The following is a 21,634-nucleotide window of genomic DNA, read 5'->3' on the forward strand; positions in this document are numbered from 1 at the left end:
TTCCTCCCACAGGTACAGTAATACAACCCAGTGTATTTTTTCTCCTATGTCTTCTATAGCTTTTCTCACAACTCTGAGCAGGCCCTACTCTTCTCTCCCTAGCCACACCTTTTATTGTCCTCCTTTTCTGCTGAAAACCACATCTCTTCGTATTTCCTTGTTGGAAGTGCACTGGTCTGACATACTGTAGCAAATCCTTTGGCACGCTACTTGATTTCCCACTTTCTTTTACTCTATAGTTCAAGACGAATATATTGACACTATGTATATATTTTAACTATCTACACAATAAAAAAAAGTAACATTTCAAGTTTGCTAAAATGGTGAAGAACCCCCCGAATTCTACCAGGTTCCATTTGAAATGCAAATATTCCAGAGGAAACTACCAGTTACCTATTTTTAGAAAACCTCTGTTGCTTCTGACAGACTCAAACCTGCAGTCCCATATTTCAAATACCTCTGATACCTAAAGTGAAAGCAAAAAAAAATACCTACTTTTTAAATTTTCCAAAACCGAAATCCTCTACAACTTTCTTTGACTCTCTGAAATCTAAAAGCATATCTGGAGATAAAACCTTAGCTTAGAAATAACTGACAACTAACGTTAACAGTCAGTGATTGCTATGTTAGGTACTATTCACGTATTTAATGAGAGAAACTTTTATCCTAAAAGCTTGCAATTAAGCTTATCAGAAGTGACACAAATACATGAGAAAAAGACAAGATAATAATACAAAAATTGTTATTAGCATAAATAAGAGTCATAGCATAACATTTGCCTAGTCACTGCAAAGTATTAGCAGAGAGTTTTAAAAAGGCATCTGAAAATGATAATTTAAGTGGCTTTTCTGACTTCTGTGTATCTCCTCTTTTGCACATAAAGGGCAGCACAAGGGAGTGTGAAGGCATTTCAGGGAAAACTAGAACAGACAAAAATGTCTAGCAACACTGGCAGGCCAAAGACCAATGAACTGAGAACTCAAAACCCTGTAAACAGAGAGTACTAGATTTTGTTCCATAAAGCAAAAGTCAAGAAGGCATTTTTTCTGCTCTCTCAAATGCTTTTGTATTTCAGTGAGACAGAATCTGATTTTTTGGTCTTGCTGGATTCTGTCCACAATTAGTGGAGATTCAAATACTCACCTCATCAGTAAGAAACTCCTTACTCAGACCGAAGTCCGTCAGCACCACATGGCCATCAGAATCGAGGAGAATATTCTCAAGTTTTATATCCCGATATATAATCCCCAACTGCAGACAGAATATAAGAAAAGCATTGCCAAATCACTGTACCATATCAAGGAGACACTGAATGCATTTAAATGTGAAGCTAACAAAATTCCCATTATTTTATTTTAGCATACCATAGCAATCACTGATACCTCGGAGACTGCCCTCAAAAACGAGGGTTTTAAAGTGTCCGAAGAAATACCTTTGAGAGGCTTGTGAATTCTCAGAAATTAATACACCAGGTAATGTCATAAAGTTTGAAGGACATAATATATCGTTTGCATCTAAAACTAACTGAAATTTGAATGTGCTTGAAAACTGAATTTGCCTCTGAAAGCAATTTGCTTGCCTACAGTTGTGCCAAAATTTCAAAACTCTGCTGTTTCATTATAACAAAACAAGGAGAACTGAACAACATTGCAACCCAAACATTCTTCATGTTGACTACAAATTAGGTTTACTGTCATACTCAACTCTTTGATAGAAATTACCAAAAAATAACCATCACTTGTCAATGATACTTTTCGCACTGCAGAAAAAAACACGTAGCCTTATTTTGGTACACATAAATAGACATTTCATTGGAAAGTATTTCTAATTATACAACTAATATGTCCCACTAGTAGGTAAAGTTACTTTGAATTTAAGACTACCTAAAAATATTACTATATTTATACAATGTGAAAAGAATACAGTTGTAGTTCCACAAAATCAGCTTGTAGCATCCACTGAAAGGATAAAATTACTTTACCTTGTGTAGATGTTCAAGTGCCAAAACAATTTCCCCAATATAAATTTGCACTTCATTTTCTGAGAATCTCTCTCTTTGTGAAAGGTGAGTAAACAGTTCTCCTCCATTTATATAGTCTAAAAAGTACAAAAAAGAACCTTGTAATTTCACTTTCTGACAACTTAATTTTCTTACAAAGTCACTATAATATTGCAGTAAGTTATTAAATAAGATGTTCTGGGATCAGATGCTTTTACTTTATTGCAACTCTGTAATATTTCATCCCATTGTACAATACTGTTTCTTTATTAGTGTAGTGATGGAAGAGCATTACCAACTTAAATAAACAGCAAAACCATAAACTGAGCCTCAAATACCCATAAATTATGGAAGATGAATATTTTTTGCAAAATTGGTCTTTTAGTCAATCAGAAAAAGAACAGCACACAAATGGTATCTATGAAGCAAGTATTTGTACACCCTTGTGAAATAATTAAGAGCAACAAGCCAGACTGACATTAAAAAAAAAAAAAAAACGATTCAAAAAACAGATACTAAGTGAAATAATCACCTTTGGGCAATTACAAGTTTTACCCCTTGCAAATGGAACTTGTATGGCAAAACTTCCTGAACAAGGTTATTTCCACACACATTCCCACATGAAAACCACACTTTGATTCTTTGCAGGACACAACAGGGTGGTTTTCCCAGTCAGGAAGGGGGAAAAAACTAGTTAATACCAGAGTTCCACTGCAACACAAACATTTTAGATACAGAATTGCTTACACTGGCAACATACAGTAAAGTAGTTCATTTGTATTTGAGGTTTACATACACAGAGCAGGGAACATACTCCACAACCTCTTATTCAACATTTTCTTGAATACAGTTTCTATAGATTCAGGTATTATACCAAAAATTCTTTGAAGCAGAAAGCATATATACAAGTTACACATGTTCTTATCTCTCTACTCTTTTCACAGTTCTCCATTCAGAAAGGAGTAATAGTGGAATCAAACAAGAAAGTGAGGAAGAAGATTCATCTAGGTCAGTAAGTAAATGAAAACATTGATCCTAAAGTATAAATAACCCACATTTTACAATAAAAGCAGTAATAACTTAACCCCATGCGATAAGTTCTGTTTAGAACTGGTATTCGGATGAATAGAACACCTCATTCTTTCAAACCTAGCTTAAAGTCGATCTAAAAACTAGAATTGGCTCCAAATTCTGTATTCTGGAAAACAGAAATGCAAGTGCATGTCTGCACTTGATTTGGATTAAATTACTGCTGCTATGTACTCTGGCAGCACAAGGACTTGTATTAAGTATTGCACCAAAGCTCCAACTCTAAAACCTCTTGAACCTGAAATGACACATTGCTCATTCACCAAGCTCAGCTGGGTAGAATAGAGGCAGATGCTGGTTTCCCTGAAAATTCAGAAGCAATTCTGAAACACAGAATTCCAACACTACATCAAAGAAGCAAAGAAGTGATTTTCAAGGATTTACATACTCAGACAAAAAAACATGCAGCAAACCTTTTTGTTGTTGTTGCTGTTTGTCAGGGAGGGCACAAAGCTTAAATGAATTATAAAGTAGCCTTAGGCCATGACAGTTGTTTTTTGTTTCTCTCTTGAAAAGAGTGATTAAAAAGAGCAGATAAAACTACGCACTACACAACTCTGTTCCCATTTTCTGCTAAAAAAGGAAAGAAAAGGACATTTCTGGAACAATTGTTACTCTGAGAATGGGTTCATGTAAACTTTTGTGGAAAAGCAAACACAAAGAACAAAAAATCTTAGTTATACATCAGCTTTGAATTTTTTTCACTTTAAACTTCACCTTGATGTTGTATTAACGTGGGAAGTAAATGCCCAGTCTGTACTATCTATTATGCAACGTTCTTCACAACTACTGGGCTCCCTCCTATTTGACTCTAATGAAAATATAATCTCAACCTTTTAATTTTCCCTTCATAAAAAAGGTTCTTCTGGTCTTGTAATTATTCTTGTCACCTACAGTTATCTAAAAATGAATACACAAAGAAATTTATCAATTTCACATACATATATATATATATGTGTGTGTGTGTGAAATACATATGTAATACATACATACTCATATTGTATATGAAATACATATATAATTTTTCTAATGGAATCTGAATGATTGAGATTGGATTGAGAGCAGCTGTAAGGAGAAAGACCTGGGGATGTTGATGGATGAGAATCTCGGTGTGAGCCAGCAATGTGTGCTCGCAGCCCAGAAAGCCAGCCATATCCTGGGCTGCATCAAAAGAAGTATAGCCAGCAGGGTGAGGGAGGTGATTCTCCCCCTCTGCTCGCTCTGCTCTTGTGAGACCCCACCTGGAGCCCTGCATTCAGCTCTGGGGCCCCCAGCACAAGAAGGACATGGACCTGTTGGAGCAAGTCCAGAGAAGGGATGTGAGGATGACTGCAGGGCTGGAGCACCTCTCCTATGAATACAGGCTGAGGGAGTTGGGGTTTGTGATGGTTTTACTTGGGTGGGCAGCCGAGCTCCACCACAACCGCTCTCTCACTCCCCCTCCTCAAAGAGGAACGGGGAGAAAATACGATGAAAAGGGCTCAAGGGTTGAGATAAGGACGAGGAGATCGCACAGTAATTATCGTGACGGGCAAAACAGACTCAGCGTAGGGAGATAGTAAGATTTATTACCTATTACTAACAAGCTAGAGAAGTGAGAAACAAAGGGAAGAAACCAAAAGCACCTTCCCCCACATCCACCCTCTTCCACCTCCTCCCCCTGAGCAGCGCAGGGGAACGAGGGAATGGGGGTTATGGTCAGTCTATAGTGCTTCTTCTCTGCCGCTCCTTCTCGGTCACTCTCGTCCCCTGTGCTGTGGGGTCCCTCCCACGGGATGCAGTCCTTGCTGAACTGATCAATCTGGCATGTGCTGCCCACAGGCAGCAGCTCTTCAAGAACTGCTCCAGATATGGGTCCATACCACGGGGTCCATCCCTCACCTCAGGAACAAACTGCTCCAGCCTGGATCCCCCACGGGCAGCAGCTCCTGCCAGGTCACCTGCTCCTGCGTGGTCTCCTCTCCACGGGCTGCAGGTCCGGCCCGGAATCTGCTCCGGCAGGGGTCTTCCACAGGCCACAGCCTCTATCGGTGCAGGTCCACCTGCTCCACCGTGGTCTCCTCCATGGGCTGCAGCGTGGAACCCTGCTCCACCGTGGTACTCCATGGGCTGCAGGGGGACAGCCTGCTTCACCATGGTCCACACCACAGGCCGCAGGGGACTTCTGCTCCAGCACCTGGAGCACCTCTCCCCCTCCTTCTTCACTGACCTTGGCGCCTGCAGGGCTGTTCCTCACTCCTCTCACTCTCCCAGCTGCTGTGTGGCGCAGCGTTTTTTTCCCCATCTTAAATATGCTCTCACAGAGGCGCAAAACAACATCAGTTATTGGCTCAGCTCTGGTCAGCAGTGGGACCCTTACCAAACATGGGGCAGCTTCTAGATCCTTCTCACAGAAGTCACCCCTATGGCCCCCTGCTACCAAAACCTTGCCATGTAAACCCACCACAGGGTTGTTCAGCCTGGAGAACAGAAGGCTCAGACGAGACCTTACAGCAGCTTTACAGTACCTAAAGGAGGCTACGGGAAAGCTGGGGAGGGACTCTGTCAGGAAGTATAGTGACAGGACAAGGGGTAATGACTTTAAACTAAAAAAGGTTAGATTCAGAATAGTAATAAGGAAGAAATTCTTTACTCAGAGGGCGGTGAGGCACTGGCACAGGTTTCCCAGAGAAGCTGTGGATGCCCCATCCCTGCAAGTGTTCAAGGCCAGGCTGGATGGGGCTTTGGGCAACCTGGTCTGGTGGGAGGTGTCCCTGCCCATGGCAGGGGGGTTGGAATTAGACAGACTTTAAGGCCCCTTCCAACCCAAACCTTTCTGTGATTCTATGATCTAAACTGCATTCTAACCAAAAACTTCTGGATTAGTACTATGATGTTTACAATACATTCTCATTTGTCTCATACTTCATCTATTTTTTTTTTCAAAATTATTCATCTATAAATTAAATACCACAACGATCAAAGATGAAACCCTCATTATTAAAAGGTTAACGTCAAGGAATCACAAGGCTATAAATGTATTTCTAATTTCTACTTCACCTCTTCAGCATCTTCCAGTCTTTGATGGCATTTTATATATTCTTTAGTATCCTTTTTAAATGAATTTGTGAAAACCCTTACACTTTTAAAGTCACATTTTCAAAAGGAATCTAGTGAATACTTCATTTAACCTTGAGCTTCTCAGGCACCTGTTTTATCCCATGGTAATATATGAAACTAAAGCACATATGTAGAACACCTTCCTAAGAATTGACAGCCAGCGGGGTAGGATTCATATAACATTAATAAAAATCATTAATTCTAAGTTTAAATCAGCCTATTAATTAAGGTTCAACAAGTGGAAGTTATGAGTTAACAGTAATCAGAAAATTAAAGGACCATTTACTTCTCCAAATAAGCCTTAAAAAAATTGAAACATGGAAGTCTCAATACTCTCTCTTGAGTCTCAATACTCAAGAGAGAAATGGTTTAACAAAGTTTTAGCAGCAAAAGCTTCCTGAAGCAGTGAGGCTTAAAGCTGCATTTATTACTCTTTTCCAGCTCTTTAAGTACATACTCCTCATTATGAGGAAAAATCCTTTACCCTCCCAAGAAAGCCAGGCCTCTAAAAGGCAGTGAAAACTGGGGAATAAAACAGAAGAAGAAATGTAACTTCTTCATGTCAGCCTCTTTCCCAAAAACAGTGCTGGCTTGAAAGGGGGTGCAATGGGTGGAAGGTGTTCTCTCTTAGTTGAAAACTCAGAGAAAGTTCCTTATCAGTCTCATGCCAAGCTTGCAAATGCTGTAGAAATAGATCTGTTTTTTCACATAAGTATGGAAAGCAAAATGGCAAGGACAGAAGTAGAATGAAGAAAGTTCTAATAGGCCTTGCTATACAATAGTTCATTATCAGGCATCTTGTGTAAATGGATATTTATGAATGTTACAAGAAGAATTACAAGAAGAATTTACAAAAATAAGTTAATGCACAAAAGCAAGTAACAGGTTATAGCTGAAGAACAGTAAGAACTTATTAACAAAGACACCACAATATATGTACTTTCACCAGCATTTTAGAGCAGGAAATCCGACCAACAACCTGCACGTTCCAGTGTTGTAAGGAATTTGCCGAGACATAAAAATGAAAGCACAATCACCTTTAACAGGCCTTGTCCACCCTTCTATGAGGGCATCTGTTCAGACAAAGGCCTGACTGAGAGAATCTTTCAGTTTGCAGCAGTTCAGTACTACTAGAACCTACCAACTGGTCAGCGTAGTGGCAGGCAGCCCTGTCCTCTCAAAACAGATGGCAACACTTCAAAATACATTTTATTTTTAATGTGACTGGTATAAGTCATCTTCAGAGTGAAATGTGCTAAATGTCTGTTCAGTTATTTCTTCACTGTCATAGAATATCCCAAGTTGGAAGGGATCCACAAGGACCATCAAGTAAAACTGGCTCCAAGCAGGATCACCCAAAAAATTAAGCTATGCGCCTGACAGTGTGTTTTCTTCTTCTTTTCTGCCAGCTGATCCCAGAAATAAAATTACTTTTGGTCACCCCACCTTACCAACAACCTTTGTGCCACACAAGCAAAGACAGCATACAGAGAAAGTAAGGGAATCATTTTAATGCCTATGAAAATTGTTTCAATTATAATAGCAATTAGTCAAATTCTGCAGAAAGCTAATGCAGTGTATAACAACTGTTAAAGAAAGCTGCAAATGAAGATTTCATCTTCTAGGTAAGTTCAAGAAAATTTATTTTTAGTAATTTTCCACCTCTGCTTTAGGCAGTTATGACCATATCAGTGACTTGCATGCAAAAAAAAAGTATAATATTTTTTCCCCAAGTCAAGAGTAGCACACTGAGGTTCAAACAGGAAAACCACAAAGGCACTGTTAAAGATGAACTGTATTTTACTTCCTATATTCTCCCATACAACCTCCAAACACACAGTACTTAAGACCACATGAAAAAAAAACTAGAAAACATGAAGGAGATAAAAGGATGGATTATATATTTAATTTTTAGATTTTATTTTGCATTAATGTAAGAGTTGAAGCCAGAAGACTACTCACCTAAAATGAGATGAAGCTTTGTATCTGTTTGGAAGGCATAATGTAACGTGACCAAAAATGGTGATTGCCTAATGTGCTCCAATACTTGTCGTTCTGTCCTTGTGTGCTCAGTTGTTTTGGCTTTTTGAACTATTGTTGCTTTCTTCAGTACTTTCATGGCATACAGTTTTCCAGCATCGTGGCCACTTACTTTCCTTACTAGGAACACTTTTCCATAGGCTTAAAAAAGAAAGAGTGGGGAGAAAAACAGTTATTTACTCATACTACAGGTCTGGCTGACACCACGATACTACTGCTGATTATTAACATTACACAAATTCTCATTTGGCCCTTATACTCAATTATTCTTTGTTATGCCAAATAGTAATTATTCAGATTAAAATCTTTCAGGATTTTATTTCGGACTGACCTTTTCAAAATAAATTTCAACCAAACCAGCTCAGCAAGTGAATGCAGGAAGAGTACGAAAAACAGAACTTCAGTATTTAACATAAAGATTAAAAAGATAATTAAAAGAAATTAAATGTTAAAATGACTTCTTCCTTTGCAATAACCTAAAAATCTCATACGTAGAATTTGGCAAGAGTACAGGGGTAAGGGCAATGCTATTTTTGTCCCCCTCAAACTATGCCCACTTTTGCACAAATTAGAAGCTTTGATTAATGGCTTTACAGCAGTTCCAAAAACTCATTGAAAATCCAATGAATTCTTCCCACCAGTATTTAGAACACAGGGGCTTTCCGATGCTCCCATACTGGGCTTAAAGAGAATAAGCTAAAAGAAACTCTCCAAAAAAGAAGTTTTCTAAACACAAACAGGAAAAAAAGTCACCAGGACCAAAAGGTAGGCATTCCAAACTTTTTAAGTAATGAATCTAAGTGTTCTATTTACGTATTTTGTTAAAAATATGCTCCCCAGTAGAATAATAAGACATATGGACTTTTTTTTTTTAATAAAAAGGCTCCTATAGGCCAATAAATGACATCTCTACTACACAAAGCTGTTGGAAGAGTAACAATTAGATTTAGCACATATGTGAACAAGGTTACATGAGAAAGTCTCAGTGCTACTTTTGTAGATGGTTATAATTACTTCTATTAATAACTGCTTACAGGAATCGTGAGGAAGGAACAATGATATGCTTTACTTATCTAGATTTCCAAAGTACATAAGTTCCCCTACAAAAGGGTCTTGAAAATACTAAAAAAAAAAATCATTGGTTCAAAGAATAGATTAGCAGACAAAAATCAAAGGTTAAAAATAAACATTCAGCTTTTAAGATGAAAGGAGGACACCACAAGAGTTTGTCCTGCATGATTCAGTCATATATGAACTACAGTGCGGAAGTTAGTAAGTTATCTACTACAACAGAAATCAAAGCTGACTGCTGAAAACTGCAAAACCATATCAAAATATTAAGTAGCTGAATAATAATATGACAGATAAAATTCCAAGTAATAAATGAGTAAGCCATATGAGGTAAGATAATCATTAATTTTTATACTGTTATAACTGAGAAACAAAAATATCTGGCATTACTATAGACAGTTCTATAAGAAAACAGCCCCAGTGGCTAGAGGTAATCCAAAAAGCAAATAGAAAGTGAGAACTTAAGGAAAGTATTAAAGTGGAAATACGACACGCTCAGTCCCTCAGACCTTCAGCACAAAACCAAAAATCCCTTATGCTGTGGTATGAAAGCTTTGTGTGCTCCTATCTCGAGTAATGCATGCCATTTCAGTGCTCCTCTCTTCTGTCCCCAGCTCCCCTATCAGGAAAAAAAATTTTAAAAAAGTGCTGGAGAACTGTAAAAGATCCAGAAAAGAATAACAAGGATTGTTCTGATTACGAAGGGAAGGGAATGCATAAGCTTTTTATTCAGCCTGACAAAAGTAGAGTACTGAAAAAGATGCCAGAGAATTAAAATCAAAGATCTATACAAAGGTAAATAAAGAACAATTTTCCATTATTTCTAAAAATAAGATAAAAATAAGATAATGAAAAATAAGATAAGAAATAAAATGATCAGGTATCAAAACTATGAACACACGAATATTCAATTAAGCTATGGAACTACTGCTACATTACACTTTAGATGTCAAAAATGTAGGTGAGTTCAAAAAGATGGTATAAATCCTTGATGGAGAAGAATGTATAGAAACCATTGCTAAACACAGAACCTCTGGCTCAGGTAGACCCCAAACCACAGACTGCTACAAGTGCATTAAGCAAACCATCATCCTATGCATCTTCGTGTTCTTGTAGGGTCTCTTTACAGGTCTCAGAGACAGAGAAGTGAACCAGCTGCGTGTTTTGTTTAACCCCTACATGGCCATTATCTTCACATAGCATTCCCAAAAGGAACACTCAAGTATCTCAAAACTGTAAATGCACTAAACAGAGTATGCTGTCCTGATGGGAGACACTCAAATTAATTATGCTCATCTTCAAGCACACTACAGTGTTACTCCCAGTAAGCAACTACGTGCAGCTCCAGCTTTTTCCCATCGTTCCCCATCCCTGACAGGGAATAGAGAGTTTTGAGTTATCCAATGATGCATTATTTTTTTCTATAGCTAAGTTCTGCTCCATTCCGTATACAGAAGTGATATTACTAATTCTTTCAAAAGTAATTTTTTCAAGAAGTTTGTTTTTTAGCTGACTTCTACTCTACAGGGTCATGCTTGCATTCTTCACAGTGCCTACTATTCCCAATATGGGCTTTCACAGATATAAAACAAGTTTCCACAATATACCTGTCAAGAAAGGCAAAAAGAGCCAGAATAGGTTAAACCTCTATCTATTTTAAGTGACAAATGGGAGATACCAGGACATTTCTTGCCCCTCCACAATGCTCAGTATTATATAGCACTCCCCAACATCAGTTGCAGCCATGAGATCTCAAGTGTATCAATGTAAACTGCTCTGAGTAGTCTCAAGCTGGTCATCAAGAATTGGATAACCACAGGTGTAAAATATTATCATAGTAAAACAGGCATGGGCCATAAATCCTGTCACGATGTATAGGCACAAATGAACTTAATCAAGGTTGTACAGGCCATAATATTGTGACCTCAATGACACCATTATGCTTGTGTACAATTTTCATGTTATTCAATTGTTTTCCAGTACTGACTTAAATTATTTTAGCATCTGAAAAACAGACCCTACTATTGAAAGCGCTGGTTTAAAACAAACAAACAAACAGAAAAAAAAAGCACACCACAACAGAGCTTCCAAAAGCAGTACTTCCATCTTTTTAAGGAGTTACTACTCAAGAAATGTAGATGCTTTTGCAATCCAGTAACACACAACAGAAACCACTGTGGAGAATGGCCTGAGCTTGCATTTCTCAACTGCATAAGGGAATGGTCCCAGTTTTCACCAATTTTCAGCTGGAGCTTGGTATTTAACTTTCTTGTGCCTCTCTAAAACATCCAGAATAGGGCATTACACAGAAGCTTCCTTAGGTTCCCAGGACACAGCAGTTTTATCAAAAACATTGGAGAACATTAGGCTACACCAAACTAAAATTAACAAAGCCCTCTGGATTTTAACACTTGGCTATTTGCATCTTTGATTATACTTTATAAAAAAAAAGCATACAGTAACGCACCTCAAGCAGCAGCATGCTAGCAGAATATTAAGAGTATCTACTATGGTTTTAAATACTGTGTATGAGAAAATTACCTGGTAAATGTGTGAGCTATATGGAAGTCTCTAGAAACTATACTAATGTTACCTTAGAACAATTTGCAATATGGAGCTTTACCACGGTACAAATTGTTTCCGCAGCAATCTGAAAAGGACTGACAGCATGATGAGGACTCTCAGCGGTTTTGATGCGAATAAATCTTAAGTAGCACTATTTTAATCAAATGACTCATGACATGTTCAACAGCAGATTCTCCGATATTACCACGAGAAATCTACTTAAAAGACAATACTGCAACAGCAAGTCATTCAAGTGACAGCAAGGAAAAGGCACACAACTTTATTGCAAGAATACCCGTACCAGATGATCTTATTTCAGAAAAGCTTTTTATGCTTCTCAGAGCCACATTTCAGTGTTCTTTCTCATAACAACTGATACACATCTCTACTATTTTCAAGGCAGAAATATTTAGTCAGCAGTGCATTCCCCACAGAGGAAATGCACATGCACAACCACCAAAGATTTGCCCCCAAATGCAATAGGTTTTAAATTATGGAAGAACTAAAAGAAAATATAATGTATGCATATATAAAACACATAAGATTGATCCTTACAATCTACTACAAGGAACAAAATAAACATATAAGGTTAAAGAAAAAAGGACGCACTAATGACAGATTGATATGGATATCAGGCTTGAGATGAGCAAGACATTTCATGCCAGCAATTTATATCACATTTTCACTTAATTTGTGAAGCAGAAAAATACAACTGGGGGTTAAGACTTTCCTTTCACTAATGCCTTTTTCATGAATAATAATTTAGTAATACACGCCATTGTACATAACAATTCAGCAAGTCATTCAAATATGCCAAAAGTACACACTTATTGAAAGCCAATGAATTAAAAACAAAGTAATCTTCGCTTCTTTTTTCTGTGTAAATGCAAAACACATTAAGCCATTGCATCATGCCAGCCAACTCTAACAGAGAAAAAAAACAAGCAATTCTTATTGTTTATAGCACACAGAATGGTTTCTGTGGACTTTTAAACCCATCAAAACTTGACACTTATATACAGAAAATTTTAAAGCAGTGTTTTTAAGCGCTAACATAAGGTACACTTCTTAAGCTTTTTTTTTTTTACTGTCATTGTAAGAATAATCATGAGACAATAGCAAAAGGCTCAGAAGCACAAGATATATAATGATTTGAATACGTTTCACTTTGCTCTTGTATGATAATATGCCTTATGACTTATTTCCTCTGAACATTTCCGTATTTAATCTACCCGAAAAATCCTGAGGCAGAACTCTCGCTGTGTAGATACCTGTCCATATAAATTAAAATTCAGAATGTGGCAAAGTCAGAAAGGCATACAGCTCTAACAGGTAAAAATGGGGGAAAAAAAAGCCAAACAAAACCCTTTAAGATCAAACAACAGCATTCTGAAGAAGCATCTTCATTTTTTATTGTCCACCACTAAATTACCAAAGATGATGCATTCTCTGTCAGATTTCTTTGGATGTCACACAAGCAAGAATCTACAGGGGGCTTTTTTCAATGTTATTATTTAGCTAAGAACAAGTTGCTTGTCCCATTAAACAGGCAAATAAGAGATTATAAATATGAAAGGCAGGAGAGGGAAAGCTGCATCTTAAAATGTACTTTCTAGCAGCATTTTGCTTTTGTGCTGTGTTCTGTTTGGTTGGTTTTGAGTTTTTCTTTTTGACTTTTTTTTTTTTAAACCCTTGGCTTTCTTAAAAAATAAGAACTATTCAAGTAAATCAGTATGGCAGGAGATCCATGCCTAATTTTTTTTCCCCCTTCACGGAACTAAGTTGTTAAATGAGGGCTCTCATTAGTCAGACAATCTACCAGTGGGTAAGCACGTGTTTCATTTTTAATTGTTACCAAAATTAAGGTAAATTTTCTTCTTCAAAATTTCTTTGCAAGCACTGCATGCTCCTGAAGTCTCCTCAATTGATCAACCATTAGCTGCCTGGTTCATCTTCATTGTTCCTTCTTAAATACAGAATTGCATTTACTATTCTCTCCAGTTTCCTGTATCACCTCTGACTCATTAGTTCCAGTACGAACCTTTGCTACTGACCTCCAATTTCACGTCCCAATTCTTTCAGAATTCTCTGGGGGGAAGAAAGGGATGAAACTGTACAAGTTCCAGGTTCTTCAACTGAACAGTCGCCTCTTTTCAGTCTGCTCTTTCAATACAGAAAAATAAATTTTCTTTTTCCAAACCCTGTCTCCGATCAGACATCCCACTTTCCATTTAATATTCCTTATAGGTGTCCTTTGCAGAAACTGAAGTAAAATATTAATTTGAGTTTGGAGTCATTTGTAGACACTCCCCAGTCTTCTGTGCACAGTAACCCCACTTCTTTCTTTCTCCTCCATTCAATCTTACGGGAATGTGCTCAGTCTGGGAGAACAACATTTCACATTTTATTCACTATTCTTTGAAAGACCTAACTAAAATTTCACAATCTCAGCTTTATCAGAATACTTTCTGACCTTTAGATGAAACTAAGATTATTCTCTCATATAACAAGATTTTGAACTAATTATCTAAATCTGGCATTCATCCTACCAATTTTCCTTCCTTCATTTGAATTTATCTATCAGATTCTAAACATCCCCCACATGTAAGTCTTTAAGCTGTTCAATCCTATGGAATTCTCATTCTAGCTCTTTTAAGCTTGTTCCTGGAGAAATTTTCTGTATATACTTCTTTATTAATTTCTTTAACAGCTTTATACTATTAATTGTGACTTACAAAAAAAACAAACAAAAAAAAATTTAGCATTTTCAACACATTTTTCATAAACTAGTCATGTTGCTGTAAAGTTAATTCCATTAAGTTCTTGAAATAAATTAGGATTAAGATAGGTATGAATGATTAATTTTTATCTGTTTTAGCCACATAAAATGAATATGCCTAAATTCTCATATGTTAGCATTTTCTATATAAGTACTTAAAATATTTTATGCATAATATTTTAGAAATCTATATGACTATTATATTCTTGTTTCTAGTTATTCCTCTGTGTTTATTAGTGGCCTGTAGTGGTACACCAGATTACTGGGGCACATGCTCAGGAGCCACATGCACTGCCTCTTTTTCATTCAGCCTGCCAACTGTGCTTAAAGTGGCATTTATTGAAATCAGAAGCAGAAATAGTTGAGAAGAAAAAAGCAGGAATAATCTTTGTGTAGAGAAATGTAAGACCCAGAAAAGCTTATGACTTTTTCTTTTTGAAGAAAAAGTTTAGACTGAAGTAAATAAGCCAAGTGGACGTGCATAAGCCAACACAGCCACCTTCCTGTTCTCTCCTTCGTGTTTTTTTGGAAGCAATTAGATTACTTTGCTGTAAAGTTCCATAAAATAGAAGTTTTCCAAGTCACAGGGGGAAAAAAAAAAAGCTTTAACTAGATAGGATAAACAGCTAGGGACATGAATTCAATTGGCAGGAAGTCTGAAAATTCCACATTAGCAAGGCTATAAAGCAACTGCAAAAGAAAAGGATTTAAGTGAAAACAAAGAAACTGGAATTTCAAAAAGCATACACTGAATAGAACAAGGACAAGGCAGAGAAGTCAAGTAAACAATAATTTGCTCCCAGAGCAAACAAGCACATTATTAATAATTTTATTAACAGTGGCATACTTTCAGCGATTTTGTTCTGTTGATGTCAAGTGTTACTGATTACTCCAACGGGGAAGTTTATTGCAATGATAGCTACTTAATGCAATGTAAAGGGCTCCAACTCTGATTAAAAGGCGACTAACTCAGATTTCCTTGTATTTTCCTCTGAGAGACAGGTTAGAACATAAGCATGTATAATACTTTATTTTAGTACCAAAAAAATAAACTAGCATGCTTCTAATGGTGATAATGTGTACAAAACCAAACTAGGCATACAGAAACACAAGAAGAAAAATGTGAATTAAAAGAAAAAAATAAATACGAAATCATACAGAGCCAGAGCATGAAGAAAAAGCTATTCAAAATTAACTTCCGCAGGAGAAACATCAGCACATACGGACACAATTTCTAATCATCTTATTGTCTTTTTAAAAAATGAACCTTAAAAATGATACAAACAAGGCCTCACAGCTACTACCTGAAAAAAAAAAAAAAGAGCACCATACTAAGTGTCTATACAGAACTACCACAATCACATACACAAAGTTAAATGATACTGTGCTTAAGTGTATTTTGAATATTTTCTTTAGTTACTCCGTTGCCTCATAACGGACTATATGTAAAATATTGTGATCAGTTACAATAGCACCTACAGCCATCACTTAACATGCCTAGGAGGCTTCAATTCATTCTGCTTCACATTACTATAGATCATTTAACCATCAGATATCTGGGAAACATTTTGCACTCTGCTGAACTCCACAGAGAAGAACTTTAAAACAGTATCACAGCTTTTATTTAGCATTAGCTGTATCGCAGTATATCAGCAATACCTAAAAGCTCACATCAGGTACGGCTTTCAACTGCCAGAATAAAGATAGCTCTTGCCTAAAAATAGAGCAATGTGTAAACAGAAGCCACAAGATGCCCTCTTTTCCATTTTTCTTTAAATTGTTCCCAAACAAGCCCTTTCATCTGTATGAATCAATTTGTCTAAGGCAACGTCAACCCCCACCCACATCTTCAACTTCACAGAACTTAATAGTAAAAGAACAGAGCAGTTCCCAAAATTGCCCTCCCCAACAAACAAACAACAACTACAGACCAAACAGTTCTCTTATCTTGTCCATATTTTTAGGACAAGTCACTAATGGAAAGACACAGGCTGCTTGGATAGGTGCCTGCCACCACACACACACCCCATACCACTTGGAAAATACTTGAAGTATTTCAGATTTCTAATAATGAAACCTGTCATTCATCCCCTGAAAGGTGAAAGGCATTTAATGAACATCTGTAACTTGCACCCTCACCAACAGACAGCTACTTTTTAGATGGATGGCATTTTTAGATTCACCAGAATTAGGTTGCCACCTATACAGAGTTTAACCCAAAATTAAATATACGTTGAGGAAAACAGCCTCCATTCTTATTCTGATAGGATTAAAACTACAGAACAAGATAATTCAAACTGTTACTTATCAATGCAGAAGGCATGCAAATACCCTCAGATCATTTCTTCATTTTTTGAGAGAACAATCCTAAGGACGACAGTTGAAATGCAGATGTGTAGTTCTGGACAACAGAGGTCAAGGTTTTCCATGAGGCCTTACTCTTCTGCAGTACCATTTAATACAATTCTCCAGCAAAAGCCTGCCATTCCAAATATTCCTGACATGTTGTTGTGATTATAGACAGTTTTATTCATGCTCTCATTCCTTCCAGTAAATGTATATTCTAGGAGAAAGAACTGAGAAGTCAGAGCAGTTGTACGCATTGCTCCAATCTCAACCCAAGCACGAGTGAAAGAAATGACAGGCCTAAACAGGGACCCACGGCTCCTGACATGACACAGTTAAGATCTTATAGCGAAGTTCACATGTTAACAGGTGGCTAGATTCTTAATAAATTTTGAAAAATAGTCACTCTGCTATGGAAGAAGGAGGAGGGGGGGGGAGCAGGGTAAACTGCACAGTATTAAAATACAGTCACAAAAATAGCTAAATATACTAACTGAATGCATATCCCCAGACCTTTCACTTGCAGCAGCTACTGCAAGGTCTACTGCCTTTGGTCGAGTTGATTTTCGACACTTAAGATTCAGTGCTTGCACAACTGTTCTTGTTATTGACAAAAAAGTTCTAGAATTTCCTAAAAAATGATATTTACAAAGGGGTTTCTATGTTACTAAACAGCAGCATAGCCAAGCAGTACAAGTTCCCCATAATTCTGTAACGGTAGCCAAGATACTTGGAAAAAAAAAAAACAACAAAAAAAAAACACAACACACCAAACACAGTAGGCTAAGATGATCTTGAATTGGTCAACTGGCCAATATAATACTTAAATTTCTTTTCTGCTGTTTATTCAACAAAAAGGACACAAACTCTTCCAGGCACAACAATATGTTGAAAATTAAGATGATGTTCAGAGCCTCATCAAAATTTTGTTGACAGTATTTACAAAAGAAAAGCCTAACACAGGTATACCCTATTGTAAAGTTGTGTGGTTCTTTCAGAAACCTCTTGCAAGAAATAAAGGATTTTTGCTTACTGCAATCCTCAGAATGCTTCTCAAGCTAGGAGATGAAACATCCTCAGCAAGAACATCTATGAAAGTGGCAGAATGTCTCTGCTACTGGAGGCTTTTGCTGATCTCTGTTTGGAACGATGCAGCTATGACTGAGTGTTGGGATAAGTAACTAAAGAACCTCTTCAAGTCCATTCCAGTCCTGTTTTCAGGGATTCTGTGTCACTATAAACCCTGAAATTTCAGATGGTCCCTTCCTGAAAAGCAAACAGAACTAGCTCCATTCTGATCAGGCCACGTGCATTTAAGGCTGTCCAGTAGTTGGCAAACAGCAGCCTTTGACACACCTAGGACACTAGTCTCAGCTATGATACGCTTAACACTGAACGAAATTTAGTGCCCTGATCATCTTGAATTCTTAGGAATGTACCTCACATTATTTTTAACATTACATTTTAAACAAGGCAACAAGCATTTCTTTACCAATAAAAGAAGATACTAGTCTTGCTACAAAATGCCCTTTCAGGATACCTAATGTGTCCTTGGTTTCCTGAAGTTTGCAGGAATCTTTTAGTCCGTTCTTGAAACCGTTTGAAGCCCACTGAGACAGAAGACGTTTTTGGAGCAAACTATTAGAGCATGATGAAGACAGACAGATGTGCTTCCTCAGTTGTTCTTCTTCACATACACACACTGTTAATCTCATTATCAACCTGTTAAAGCAGTCTTTTCTGAGAGTTGTTACTCATAAAAATTACCCTGCTAATCTGAGTGAAGATGGCTATGGGTGACGAGCCTAAGGACTGCCTACAATGATTAAGACTATCCCACACCAAGAGAAGTTTGCTAATCTGTTCGTAAAGAAGAAAGGGCATGGAGGGTAGCAATGAATGACAACAGTACCAAGAGAGTTATTTCAGAGGTACTATCTAAAGACAGTAGAAGGAGGTCAGGCTACTACTAGTCTGAGCTTGAAGAGAAACCACTAAATTCACTTTGCATTTCAAATGCAATTGTTGCAATATTAAGGTGACCTCAGACTTACGGTAGTAGGAAGGAAAAATGGGAAAAAAAATCAGGAATGGGACTGGTCTTTGTACATACACATACACACACACACACCCGTTAAATATCTAGCCAATGTTTCCATCAGCAAGAGACAGAAACGCTCACATAAATGCATAATTATGAGTATTTCATTTTTGCCAACCACACTCAAACCAATAATGAACCTCTTCAAAACAGCACTGCTGCATATTCCTAGGAATATGCAACATATATATCTGAATATTAAAGCTTCCTTGCCCCTACCACCAACTACTGAAATTGAACAGCAGGAGTTTAAATTGTCAAGCCTTTTGAATTTAGCTTTTTTAAAAAACATGACTTCAGAAACAGAAAAAAATAATCTCAGGTGATCTAATGGCTTAATAAACTTATGAAAGAATCTCTACAGCCCCTAAATGTGAAAATCAAAAACCTTTGCTGCTCTTTTCAGTGGTGCAGCAGCTTAAGCAATTATAGCCTCACTGCTAGCTGTTAATGGTTGATAACACCCCAAATTTAATATCAAAACTAACTTACAGTATTTACAGACCTTGATGATAGTCCACCCTCACAATTATCCCAATATACTCAACAGTGCATCCAACATGAATACTGACAAAAGTGTGTAAACATGCTAAGAATAATAAAAGCCATTACTTTTCATCTGTGTGCATGTCTGAATTTGCCTTTAAACAAAGGGGAAACAAAACCTTTAGGATTGTCAACACAGGACATGCTGCTAGTTACAGATAGCAATCCTACAACATCCTACAGATCTCCATCATCATGCTGAAACCCACAATAAAACAGTACACATCTTCCTGTCTTAAAAATTACAGTCGCTTGACTATGACAGAAAGAGACTAGTAGAGTCAATGCCAAAACATACAGCTAGCCTAAAGCATTCTACTCAATAATATACTGCCATTGCAGTTTTTTTGAGAAATTTGTCAAAATATAGTCTGAAAATGTAATAAAATTATAAAGTTCATGTCTTCATTTAGATCAGATCTTTCACAAACTGTATTATATCTTCACAAATCAAGCCATTTATTTTCCTTTTTTTGAGAGAGCATCTTCAGCCAGTGCTTTAAGCAACAATATCTGACCTATAATTTTGCTGTTGGTTGTAAAAGAAGTGAAGAGTACCATGGTATACAATACAAAAGCAATGCATCTTCCTAAAGAACGTTCCAATTACTAAGGACTCAGCTAGAAAACAAAACTATACTTAAGAGTAATGTTTCCAACATTCAACTTAGAAAAACAGTGCATCTTACCCCCTGTTCCAAGAACTTTCAAGAGTTCAAAGTTTTCAATGCCAACTTTCTCTGCGTGGCCTGTCAAATTCGCTGAAGGGGGAAAAAAAAGAACATGTCAGATATGTTATACACTGAAACATCATTTTGACATATTACTGTAGGTTCAGTAAAAACAAGTTAGCAGCTGAATGAAATAAGCGACATTAAGCGGACATTCCACTAGCATACTGTACTAGAAATTGAAAAGCACGGGAGAGCAACATTTTCTTGCTCCACAGAACCCAAATTCAAGCCCACCTAGTCCAAACTTCCACTCCAAACAGGTAATGTGATCACGTTGCTCAGGGGCACAACCAGCAGAGCCATTAACAACCCCAAGGACTAAGATCCACAGCCTTCCCTGGGCAAACTGTTTCAGATATTTAACCACCCCCACCACAGTAATGTTTTCTTTCCCTAATATTAAACTGGCATTTCCCATGTTCCAGGTTGTATCCGTTATCTTTTATCCTATCACTGTGCACCACTGAGAAAAGTCTAGAACTACCTTATCTGTAATTTCCAGTCACACAGTTGCAGACAGCAATCAGGTCTTCCTTAGCACCCTGAATACTGTCATGTCCCCGGATTATATGGTGCTTGGGATGACGTAAACAGAGCTCCCATCACTATTCACACATTTAATATAGAATTATTAAACCTAAAAAGAATTTCTGCTACTACTGAGAGGGAAAGACCTTGAGTCTACTCGACCCACACCTGTGGAAAAAACAAGGCTGAAGGAGGGGGTTCCACATTTGTATAAATCTACGCAACTGAGTATTTTTTGTCTAACACAATTTTCTAAGCATGGAAATGAAGAGCCCTATTTAAAAGAAAGGGTTTCTTTTTTTTTTTTTTTTTGCCTTTATAAGCTGCTGAAAGAAAGCCTTAAGCAGCTCCAATCTTTTCCATCTTTCATTCCTACCATAACATTCACCAGCCATTTGTATCAACGTGACTGCAGCACATGCAGCAAAACTGCTCAGAGAAACGATCCAGATTAAAAGCAGTAAGCCAAAAAAGTACAGAAGTTTGATTATTCTAAGCCAAGTTCAGTTCCTGATCCACTTAAATGAGCAGCTGCATAAACAGTTTTACTAGCACAATTAAGGATGCAGCACCAAGCAGCAGAAGCTGCACAGGCTGTCATGGCTGCTAAAAGAATGCCTCGCAAAGTAGCTTCATGCCAAACTGTATGGCTAAAGGCTAGTTTAAAAAAAAAAAAAGAAATATGCAAGAAGCTTTCAGTAGCAACACAGATTTCAAGTATGAAGATCTCTTAACCA

The 21,634-nt window shown here is 37.3% G+C and overlaps 1 protein-coding gene across 3 annotated transcripts in view; it reads right to left on the minus strand.

Moving 5' to 3' along the window:
• RPS6KA5 (ribosomal protein S6 kinase A5) overlaps positions 1-21,634 on the minus strand; it is a 77,808-nt gene that overhangs the window by 45,549 nt on the left and 10,625 nt on the right. For 2 of the 3 annotated variants that reach the window (XM_035540050.1, XM_050711310.1), the window contains exons 2-5: positions 20,325-20,396; positions 8,150-8,368; positions 1,982-2,097; positions 1,144-1,251 (exon numbers count right to left, since the gene is read on the minus strand). In XM_035540050.1, the coding sequence (XP_035395943.1) occupies positions 1,144-1,251; positions 1,982-2,097; positions 8,150-8,368; positions 20,325-20,396 (515 nt within the window). Of the gene's footprint in view, positions 1-1,143; positions 1,252-1,981; positions 2,098-8,149; positions 8,369-20,324; positions 20,397-21,634 lie in introns of those variants that run through there. The other variant, XM_050711311.1, reaches the window with a different exon arrangement.

The sequence above is a fragment of the Cygnus atratus genome, chromosome 5 (genome assembly GCF_013377495.2).
Source record: "Cygnus atratus isolate AKBS03 ecotype Queensland, Australia chromosome 5, CAtr_DNAZoo_HiC_assembly, whole genome shotgun sequence".
NCBI classification, from domain to species: Eukaryota; Metazoa; Chordata; class Aves; order Anseriformes; family Anatidae; genus Cygnus; species Cygnus atratus.